At 33.1% G+C, this 11892-nt stretch overlaps 1 protein-coding gene across 1 annotated transcript; it reads right to left on the reverse strand.

The window, feature by feature from the left end:
* Positions 1-1547: 1547 nt before the first annotated feature.
* On the reverse strand, positions 1548-7372 carry LOC107842362 (probable serine/threonine-protein kinase At1g54610). Its single transcript, XM_016686163.2, has 7 exons — positions 6299-7372; positions 5906-6190; positions 5499-5816; positions 4445-4672; positions 3515-3615; positions 2996-3113; positions 1548-2102 (listed from the first exon to the last, which is right to left on the reverse strand). The coding sequence occupies exons 1-7, from the start codon at positions 6722-6724 to the stop codon at positions 1818-1820; spliced, it is 1761 nt and encodes a 586-aa protein (XP_016541649.1). The 5' UTR covers positions 6725-7372; the 3' UTR covers positions 1548-1817.
* Positions 7373-11892: the final 4520 nt, after the last annotated feature.

The following is an 11892-nucleotide window of genomic DNA, read 5'->3' on the forward strand; positions in this document are numbered from 1 at the left end:
ATGAACACTTAGGGTTAGGGACATAACTCATAACTCGTAAGAGGTTTGACGGTTTGAATTACTTATTATATATGATATTTATACTGAATAAATATACATACATACATATATATATATATATATATATATATATATATACATACATATATACATATACCAAATTTCTTTTTTGAAAACGAAAGCCGTTAAACCAAATTTCTAAAATTTGAGATCGAAAGCCGTTCGAAAAAAATCAAAAAATCGAAACCAAAATAAATTTTTGATTTGATTTTTTTGATTTAAACCAAAATATATCCGGCCCAGACCGTACATTAGTATATGCATGGTTGAAAAAACAGAGTAAACACAAAGATGAAACTGAAAAGGGGCGATGAAACGTCAAGAATTAAATACACCCCCAAAAGCAAATACGCCCTCCGTCCCATTTTACCCGTCCCAAATTGAAATGACACAACTATTAAGAAAATAATGATTGGTAATGTAACTTTACCATTTTACCCCTCTTAATTATGTATTGTTGTTAGTTCTAATATTAATGAATGACCAATACCAAACCACCATTTGTATTCTTAATGGTGTACTCTTAATGATACTCCTTTTTCCAATATTTTTCAAAAATGCTAATAATAAGTAGTAATCAATTACACTAAGGGTATAATGAGAAACAAAAAATATCTTGTCTTGATAAATAAAAAAGTAAAATGGGACAATAAATTAAAAAATTTGGAACGAATAAAATAGAACGGAGGGAGTAACATACAATAAGAAGAAGACACCAATGAACAAATAGGAAAGAGGAAGAAGAAGACGCAACTACGAAAAAACCAAAGAAGCAGCAGACAGTGAGAAATGGAGAAAATAAATTTTCAAATATATACAATTTGAAAAAAAGTCGCCGTCTAAAGTTGCAAATATATCTGAAGTTTGACATATTGCTTATGCGAGCAAACTTCTGATATTTTAATCAGAAACTTTAGACATAAGCAGTTGAATTTTAGCATATTAAAGCCAAAATTTCAAATGTTTATACCTGAATTTTAAATATTTATATTTCACTTTAGACCCAAATAATCAGAAACCTTTCAAATCCAAATGAGCACCTACGAATAATTCCTCTTTAAATGAACTGAAGACAAATAGGCTTGCCACTACTGCAATGATGATTTTTGGAGATATTTAGTGTTTCACTATGTTCACTTTCTCCTTATGAAGTCGAGATCGAGCAAGATTATTGTAAGTCATCAGATCTTGAAAGGCTGGAATGTTTATGATTTTCATTGATTCTTTTGATAAGTGAAAAATTATTGATAAAGGGAATCTGGAATCCTAATTAAGAGTTCCAGTACACAATATTTGTCACAACAACATACCCAGTGTAATATCACAAGTGGGGTTTGTCACCTTAAGTTATGAACTGGGGAACACCGGGAAATTCAAAGGAGATCCACATAAATAGATAAAGCTGTTGAAGTATAGATCTTGCAAGCAGAACGGAAGACTACATTGTAATTCACTACGTACTACTATGTAGGCAGAACATGCCAAAGTAACAGGAAAGAACGTATGTAAACTGTTTATTAGGATTTTCATTGATCTAAACAGAGTCTGCTAATATGAAGGAAACAAAATTTACATGTACAATAGTGAAAAGATTCTCATTATCCAAAAGAATACAAAAAGAGGATACTAGGATAAAAATGTATTTTACCTCTATATGCTGTTGAAAAGTTTCTTACCCACCGTATAGGACAAATAATCTGCAAGTTCTGCAGCTCCTTCAAGTATACCAATTGTTGAATTGCATCATTCATTAGACTTTACATGCTTTCTTTTCCTTTCTTGTTAGAATCCTTCTTCGATGACTTTGTCTTTCTTCTTGGAGCACCAACAGTAGCAGGTTCCACCAATGGTCCTGACCACGTTTGGATTGGTTCTTTTGAGTATGAGAAGTTCATAGAGGTAAATGGGACTTCTGAAGGTTCATATGCTGGATCAATGTGATGTGAAGAACCCAATGTATAACCTAAAGTTCCATCCTGGTGAGGTGGAGGAAACTTTTCACTCTCGCTCTTCGCATTGGCTTGTGTAACTAGACGCCGTCTCTGTTTAAACAAAAGTCAGATACACAAACTCGCCAAAATGTACTAAAGAAATGAAATAGATTGTTTATTTCCATAAGGAATTGGTGGATAAACAGAAAAAAAAAAAAAACTATATAGCCCTGATGTACTCTACTCCCTGTTTACAAAATTTATGTGATATTTTCTATTCCCATGCTCAAAAAACATTAGAAACTGTACCACCAATAATACTATTTATTACAACTCACCAAATAATCAAATTCACACTTTTTTCCAAACAAACTTTTCAATAACCAAACTTCAATAATACTTATATCATTACATATAAAATACCCACGTCAGATTGACCTTTTAGAACTTGTGTACCGTCAACTGTTATCATACAAAATAAAATCTAGGGAGTACTAGTTCCAGATGTTGCAACATGAAAATAAGCATTGATTAGCTAACTAAAAAGATATTAGAAGAATATAGTGTATAAAATGGAAAACTAATAGGAAAAGCTGGGAGTAGTTTTGACTTTTGAAAATCATGACAACAGCAGACAACCCACCTCCTCCAGCTGCAAATCATTGAAAAGTAATATCTTGGAACTGTTTGGATTTTGGCATGTAATTAATCATTGAAAAGTGCAATATCTTGAACTGTTTGAATTTTGGCATGTAATGCTAAGAGACAATGTAAGTTGGAGAATTGTAGACCTAATCTCAAAAGTTTTTCTACATCCCTTGCAATCTGATTATAACATATGGCAACATAGATTTGAACTCTTTAATCCTGGGCAGGAAATCAACTGAGCTAAAAGATTGACCATCTTCGTATTTTATTTTCTTTGCTTTATTAATTTCGATATGCAATTATTCAAGCATAGAATGGTAAAATATTAGAGGTAATAAGCTTCTTAAATGACGTACGTCAATATTAACTTGCAGCTCCGCGTTGGCTTCAGGAGCAGGAATTGCCCTCACCGCTCGATCACGATGACGAATTCTTCTAGCACCATCAGCATTGGCTTTGCCAGCAGCTCTTTGTCTATTTTATATATTTCAGCAAAAAAATTAGGAGAAAAATGATGAACTGCATATCAACATGAATTCAGATAGAAGAAAATGAAGTTCCCCTACTTAATATCACTAAAATATGCCATCATTCAGACGACTGATTCAAGTTTTTATTTTAAAAAACTCATTTTTTGGCAGGTCCTGAGTATAAAAGGGAATTATATATGAAATAAAATAATTTTGAACCAATTCTGATGAAGTATAAAAGCAAACACCGCATATAGGTATCTCAACAAGAATGGTGTATGTTATCTATAAAAGAATCATACACTTTCTTTTGGTAAGCTACAAAATAACATCATAAACTTTAATAGGAAAACATGAATGTGAAGTGTGAATATTAAATTAAAAAGGGAATCCAGATAACTAGACCTTCGAGCTTCTTCATCTCGCCGTTTAGCATCCATTTCTTTGCTGGGTGGATACTTGGGAAGGATGGAAGGTTCGCAAGCATAAGGTTTGGTAGTAAAGAACTGCACATTAATAAACGGAACATATGGAGACACTCCTTCAAAATATTCCAATTAATTTCAGAAAACTGTAACACACAGGCGTCAAATGCTCCACATGCGTTCTCATCTAACAAAGACATAGGTCAATTGTGTGACTGCATGTGACAATCTATGAAGGACTAACCAATAAAACCTTTTCTACTCAATCTTCTTCATGAATATTCTTTAGAAATCCATATAAGGAAAAAGACAAAAAAAAAAATCACTCCAAGTCTCTAGCAAGGTTATTGAAGAGAGAGAGAGGGTAAAAATTGCACACACCTATAAATAATAAACGGATAGTAGCACTTTTGGTTCTTCAGTTGACTAATTTTGATCCTTATGATAAATGACTCTCAAACATTTTAACTTCTAATTAATTAAAATGTGTGCTTTTGGTCCCTCTATGTAGATAATATGTTATAGTCAGATTATTTTAAAAGTACATTACCCTGAAATATGAAGTGACAATACAAGTTTAACGTAACATATAGGTATAAAATATTTGAACAATCAATACTTAAACAAAAGGAATCAGACGTGCACATTTAAAGTATAGTTACGAAGATATCACAAGGACTAAGTCTAGAATTGCCAATAACCGAGGAACCAAAATTGCTAACTCATTAATAATGCACAAGAAAAAGATTTGTCAATACAGATGAATAGATTGAAGAACAAGTTCACATGAAAGCAAAAACAGGAGATAAAAAAACAAACAGAAACTTCATTACTTAAAAAAGCTAATCAAGTGAGTTGCCTCAGACGTAAAATAATTTAAGTTAAAAAAAAATAGATATGAACATCTTACTGCACTCTGCAATGCAGCTGTAGCTGTTTGACGGTCAGCTGGATCAATGGCCAGGAGAGTCTCAATCAATGGCAATGATGAAGGTGGAAAATCTTTAAAGGTTTCTGCTATACATCTTCTGTATGACTGCTGAGGTTTGAATATGGTAGCATGTGGAAGCCTTGACTTTTTCCAATACTCTTCTGACGGAGATCCGCATAGCTTGAAGATTTTGTGGAGTTGCTCAACCTGAGTATTATTGCAGGGTAAATCCTCAAGTCGTGGAGCTCATGGCTAAAATCCAGGGCATAAGAGGAGAACGAGTTCAAAGTTACAAAAATATTGATAGATGAAGAAATCACAAGTTTTTGCATTAATTTTGGTTCATGGTCCTAGATGGAGCAAGATGTTCAGAATTTTTTTTCAAGGCTTTTAGTCCTCTGGTTTGTGGTCCTGCCACTACTAACCATATAAAATCACATACGCGTTTAAGCCCAAGAGGCTATTCTCCATCCTAGATTATGATGTATACAGCCATGTCTCAGTCTGACTCGACAACAAGCATAATGTTCGTTATTTCATGCAAATCTGTCAGCTCTAACTGCTTGGGTTTCTGAGGAGAGAACCAACTAGAAACAGCATACATAATTACTCTGAAACCAAAATCTTTCATCTCTTACATCCCTTTCTTATTCATGTTAAAAAATTCTTTTAGCAGTTCATTAAATCTTGATCCAATCAAACAAAGCGACATCTTTCATGAATCATCCAAAAAAGGGTGTGCCACGTAGCAGCATAAAAATTTTCTTTAGGATTAAGGGGGATTTCATGAGGACAGAAAATTAGCCAAACGCAAAAGAAAGAAACATCGAGATGTCAATATGGACTATAAGTTCATCTAATTGTCCTCTACCATAGTTGGAGGGAAAAAGCTTCTCTTTAACTAACAGATGCAGAAGCAAACAAATGATTTAATGCAACCAACAAGCAAGGGGAAAACGAAAATCTTTTCCCTTACATCGCGCAAGACCTGTCCCTGTCAGATTGTTTTGACCAACAAATTTCAATACCATACCTCTGTACGACCAGGCATAATGGGTTTCCCAGCTAATAGCTCAGCTAAAATACAACCAGCGCTCCAAAGGTCCACACCAACACCATAGTCTGTGGCCCCAAGAAGAAGCTCCGGGGGTCTGTACCATAATGTAACCACGCGACTAGTCATGGGTTGCTTTTTATTGGGATCATAGATTGACGCCAAACCAAAATCTGCAATCTTGAGAACTCCCTCACTGTCAATTAAAAGATTTGATCCTTTTATATCACGATGCAACACATGACGGTTATGACAGTGTTCAAGCCCTGCTAATAGTTGATGCATGTAACATTTAACCTACAAATGATAATAAAGAAATAATATAAACAACTTGGAAGCCCAACATTTGAAGCCATAATTCAAAAACAAACTAATATAACCCCAACCTGAGCCTCTGTGAACTTAATTCCAGGGCTTGCAGCTAGTCCAGCTAAATCATGATCCATATAATCAAACACGAGGTACAAACTACAAGACATCCTTGACGTAACCAATCCTTGCAATGTAATAACATTCGGATGATCCAAGCGGCGCAAAATCAAGATCTCTCTTGCCATAAACCTCACACTCTCTGGCTCCAAATTATCAAACCTAACCTTCTTTAATGCAACAATGTTCCCCGTGAGATTATCTCTAGCTTTATACACATTGCTGTAAGTACCTTGCCCAATCTAAATAGAACAATACAACATAGAAATGACAATGAATAAGATATTAATCAATCTACAAGACGAAAGTCGAAAACTAGTAACTAACAAATGAGGTGAACAATTGCTTGCCTTAGCCAGCTTCTCAAAAGCATCCGCCCTTCGCGGGATCCATCCATTGATAGCCTCTCCAGCTACCTCAGAAAGCCATGACGGCCATCCAGCGGCTACTTGCTCGCCGTGCACATTCTTAGGTGGATTGCTCAGCCTTGGATTAGGTCTAGACCTTCTCCTCTCACCCTTAGGCCTTGCATTGTCATCCCTTTTCTCATTCTTCTGATCCCTACCATTCTTAACTTCACCAACATCACTGCCTCCTCCTCCTTCACTGCCGCCACCGCCACCGCCCTCCGCCTTATTTACAGTTCCTACTTTCTCTCTCCTACCAGAAGGTAGGACCAAATCTCTATCTTCCCCATTTTCTCTCCTTCTTCCAACTACAACTTCTCCAGTAGGTGTCTCAGATGATGAAATCTCTTTCCCAAAAACACAGCCCATATCCTTCTACAATTTTAACCTTCATTTCTCATCAGACTGGAAAACACCCTCTTCCCTCATTCAAAATCCCCCACATACAAAATCCCACATGCAATAACCTCTAATATGCAAACTTCACAAGAAAAAAAATTATCAAATGGAGCAATATTAAGCTTAAAAATGTAAACTTCACTAGAAAAACAATCAAATGGAGCAAGATTAAACTTTAAAATGTAAACTTTTTGGTAGTTCAATAAAGCAAGAGAAACAATTGGGGCTGCAAATTAAATGGTTGTTTAAAAATGCAAGAAACAAAAATCAAGAATCTGAAGTAGAGCAATTAAGGAAAATGGGGTTGCTAGTTAACTAATGTGATAAGTGGAGAAAGTGAGATATGATAATTGAAGAACCCTAGATATTGTGCCCAAGAAAGTAGAAGCACTAATGATTTGGAGTTAAGCCCACCATTTATGGCGGTCAAAAATGGAGTTTGTATAGCTAGACTAAAGAAGAAGAAAAAGAGAAGGAAACAAAAGGCAAAAATGCACAGTAGTAAACTTAATGCTAGTGTAACTTTATTGCACTTCTTTTGTGGGATTGAAGATCCAACTTACACATTAAAGTTTCAAACTACAGTCCCACATTTCCACCTTAAAAAAATGCACCTCTCTGCCAAGAGTTCAAGCCCTTCAAATTTCGAGAGTTAAAAAATACTAGGAGTAATAATTTTAATTAATAAATATAAGTTTTATACATTTAAAAATTACTAAATAAAAATATTATAAATAATGATAAATAATAATTTAAAATATACAGTAAATTATAAGTAATCACAAAAATATTTATTTAACTCTTAAATTTTAAAAATATTATATATATATATAAGGTGAAGCGAGTACTTAGTATGGAAAAATATCTTTTATTTTTTGGCCTTTAAATACAAGCTTATGTATTTAGCAAAAGGGATTAGGAAAAATTAGTCCTGATGGACTATGTGATTGGCATTATATATATTGTGTCTAGTTGGCATTTTTCTGAATAAAAATTATAAATATATACTAAGCAAAATTACAAGTTAGTGAGAGCATTAGACATCCTTGTAGTCCAATCATGTCGACGAAATTACGATTGCAAATCATAATTTGTCCATCATGTAATTTCTAGAATATTTTGTTCATACTGTATCATTTATAAACACCGGAGAAATAATTAAAATTCTTAGCCTATCAGAAGTACATTTAATGTACTACCGTAGTACCACTTGTTCCTAAATCAAAGAATTAGATCAGAGACGGAGTAAATAAATTTTGATCTGCACATTTAAATATTGCATATATACAATATAATATTAATACAATAAAGAAGAGATGAACCCAGCTACTGAATTTTTTCCTGCCGCTGGTCTTTTGGTGGCTGCAGGTCAAAAAAGCACCTCTCCTTTTTTTTTCTCCCTAAATTCTCTTTCACTTGCTTTGTTTTTCCTTAATTTAGTATGAGATGGAAATGAAAAATGAAAAAAGAAATTGAAAAAGAAAATTTTATAGTTGACAGAAGTAAAGTTTCAGAGACGGATAAAACGAACATAAAAGGAAACAATTCATAGAATGTGACATTTCTTTCCCTCTTTTGTAAGGGGTGCAAAAATTGAATCGATTAGTAAATCAAATTAATAAAAATTTTAGTAATTCATTATTATTGAGTTAATAATTTTTTAGTGGTTTCATATATATTCAATTTTCTGAACTAACATTCAGTTTAAACTTGAAGATTCTTGTAAATTAAAATTCATAATATAGGATTTTGATTGCAATTAAGATTCAATTTCTTTTCATGTTAGTTGCTACTATTTCTATTTTCTGAATATTTTCTTATCGATTAAATAAAAATCGAATCGTTAAGGACTAAAAGTCATTAAAAGAATATCTTATTGATTTAGTTTTAGCATATTAAAAAATTAAAAACCGATAAATCAAATCAATAATACATAAAATCGATCGATGCACACCCCTATTCTTCCCCCCCCCCCCCAGAAATTTATGCACACCCCTATTCTTCCCCCACCCCCCCACCCCCCAGAAATTTTAGTTTCTTTATTTTATTAGAATTAGAACATGTTAATCAATTTTTGTCAAATACTAATTTTATTCGCATGAAGATAGCAATTATTAAATATTTTTCACAAATAAATCTTCTGTTGAAATAAAGAAAAGAAGGCAGAAACTATGATGAGTACAATAATGAACAGTATTAATTGTTTTTTCGGAAGAGTTGGTTATTAACTGTTTCAACAGTTTTCTGAAATAAGAGATAGTTTGTTAGTTATGGGTAGTTGATTCTAGAATGATCATCTCTTTGATATATATATGATATGATACTCAATGCACACTTAAAGAGTTCAATAACGAAAACTTTCTAATCTCTTCCTTCTTTTTCATTTTCTCCTTTCTTCTTCTTCTACTCTTTCCTTTGTTTCATTGTTTTGTTATTCTTGTACTTAATTACTAATTTTCTAGTATAAGAAACTTTAATTACGTTTATGGTATCAGAGTCTTATGATTCTGAGAATCAAGAATCACAATTCAAGAAAACTGTATTGTTTATATTCCGCAAAACCAATGGTTAAAGATTGAGAAAGAATTTTGTCTCTATAATGGCAACTACTACTTGTGAAGCTTCCAATGGATAAACTACTGGAAATGGATCTCAAGGGGCTATAGGAATTGACTACAATCATCTATTGTTTATGCATTCTATTGTTGTAAGTGGTCTTTAAATTATCTCCTTTCAACTTATTGGCATTGAGAATTTCTTTATCTGATTTTGATCTATGAGGTTGTCATTGTTAAGTAGAAATAAATTGGGATTAATCGATTAATTTAGTTCTAAAGATAAGTTTCCTGCTGAAATGGCTAATCATTGGGAGAGGGTAAATGCTACTGTATTGTCTTGGATCTTGAATGTTATTGCTAAGAAGTTACTTGATGGTATTATGCATGCTACTAGTGCTTCGGTGATTTAGAATAATCTCTATGAAAGATTACAATGTTAATTATTCAAGAACCTTCAACCTACATAAGGATATTGCTACTCTTTCTCAAGGAACTACTTTTATATCAATTAACTATTCAAGATTGAAAAATTTATGAGAAGATTTTAGGGCCTTGGTGCTAATTCTTGGGTGTACTGTGATACATCTAAGGGCTATGTTGCTCATCTTCAAAAGTTAAAGTTATTCCAGTTTCTTATGGGACTCAATCTGAACAGACTAAAAGTCAAATCTTGATAATAAATTCACTACCCTCTCTTAGTTAAGCATATGTTATTGTCATAAGTGATGAAGACTAAAGATTTCTCAGTGTTACTGTAGAAAATCTTGTATCTAACTCTGCTTCTACTGGATATCAGTCTGCAATGTTCTTAAAATGGATTCGATCTATTGTGTTTAATAAAGTTGGAGGTTAATAAACTCAGAAGTTGAAGAAGAACTACAACTTATAGAACCTTTTCACGTTTGAACCTTGCCCTTCATTTTTAAGGCTATGACATTCTAAAGTGCTACTAAATGGATGGATCTTATCAACGCCCATGAATGATAAAGTGAAAGATTAGGGTCATATAAAAAAGTGGTTAGTTATCCTACTGAATTCAAGTTCAAGAAGAAATATGGACATAATACTGCTCTTGAGAACACATCCCATGAGAGTTCAGGTGGAGTGCAGGAGTTGTACAATGCTAGTACTAGCAGATCTGTTGAGAACAATATGATGCTTGGAGGTCAAATATGGTAGGTTCCTCAAACAAGCACTTGTATTTTCACCAATGATCATTACAACTAGATCTAGCAATTGCCCAATAAATTTTTAAAAAAATCTAAGTACATAACACATGATATAGGTAACATGGTGGAGTCAGAAGGTTCAAGTAACTCCAGTGTCACTTTTCAGTGAATTATTGACACTGGAGAAGCTAATCATATGATTTTTTATTTAAATTGCCTAATCAGACTACTATCACATAGTTAATTATCCCAAAGAAAGTGTATTCACCCAATCATGACATATCCTTACTGATTCATATTGGTTCAAGTAACATCTTTGGACAGGATACTATCACTAATGTATTTCATTTGCCTCAGTTCAAGTTCATCTTATTATTAGTGTCTAAACTATTAAAAAGGTTACACTGCCTTGTTGTTTTTTATCCTGACTTTTGTGTATTTCAGGTTCTCTCCAATGGGAAGGTGAAGGGATTGGTAGAGAGAAGGATAATCTTATCTATTTATCAATTTTATTATCAATGAGACTGCTAAAGATATTGTGTTTAATGCTCAAAAACCTGCAGAGTTTATTAATGCTGCCCTTCATTCTTTTTCTTAAGACATAGATATATGGAACAAAAGACTAGGACATGTGTCCTCTACTGTACTAAAATAATTACTTCCTATTAATAGTAAGGTCATATGTGATAAAGTTACTAGATGTAAAGTTTGTCCTGCTGCTAAACAAGTCAGACTTATATTTTTTTCAAGTTATATTAAGACCTCTACTTATTTCGAATTAGTGCATATGGATCTATGGGGACAAAGTTCCTACATTTGAAGGCAATAAATATTTCTTGACCATTATAGGTGATTACTAAAGAATGACTTGGATTTTCTTATTTAATCTCAAATCAGATATTTATGTAATTATATCTCAATTTATATAGCTCATCAAAACTCAATTTGGTAAAATTGTAAAATTAACCGAGTTTGATAATGGGATTGAATTTGTCAATTCAGTTTGTACCAATCTACTCAAGGACATAGGTATTATTCATCAAAACTAGTTGTACTTATAGTCCTCAATAAAATGGTGTTGCTAAGAGAAAACATAACCACATCCTAGAAGTAACGAGAGCTCTTAGATTTCAAAGGGAAATTCCTAACAATTTTTGGGGTTAATATATTAAAGTTGTTGTTTATTTATTAGTAGATTGCCTACTACTGTATTAAATAATGTGTCTCCTTATGAAAGGTTGTGTGGAAAGAAACCTTCCATATAACACATGAGAATTCTAGGTGCTAATACCCTTCCTTCACTAGTTTTCTACAATCTTAGAAAATCATTAGCCAAAGACTGTATCTCTCTTACAAATAGGCACCTGGACACCTCTAACCATGCTAAACTTCTGATGCTCACCAGTTTCCG

Source organism: Capsicum annuum, chromosome 1 (assembly GCF_002878395.1).
Source record: "Capsicum annuum cultivar UCD-10X-F1 chromosome 1, UCD10Xv1.1, whole genome shotgun sequence".
Classification (NCBI taxonomy): domain Eukaryota; kingdom Viridiplantae; phylum Streptophyta; class Magnoliopsida; order Solanales; family Solanaceae; genus Capsicum; species Capsicum annuum.

Excerpts from the sequence above, each read along its gene's own strand:
- LOC107842362 (XM_016686163.2), bottom strand. The coding sequence starts at position 6,724 with ATGGGCTGTGTTTTTGGGAAAGAGATTTCATCATCTGAGACACCTACT. Across the intron at positions 4,673-5,498 it reads TTATGCCTGGTCGTACAGAG|GTTGAGCAACTCCACAAAAT; the intron begins GTATGGTATTGA and ends AATAATACTCAG. Across the intron at positions 3,114-3,514 it reads CGAGATGAAGAAGCTCGAAG|ACAAAGAGCTGCTGGCAAAG; the intron begins GTCTAGTTATCT and ends TATATAAAATAG.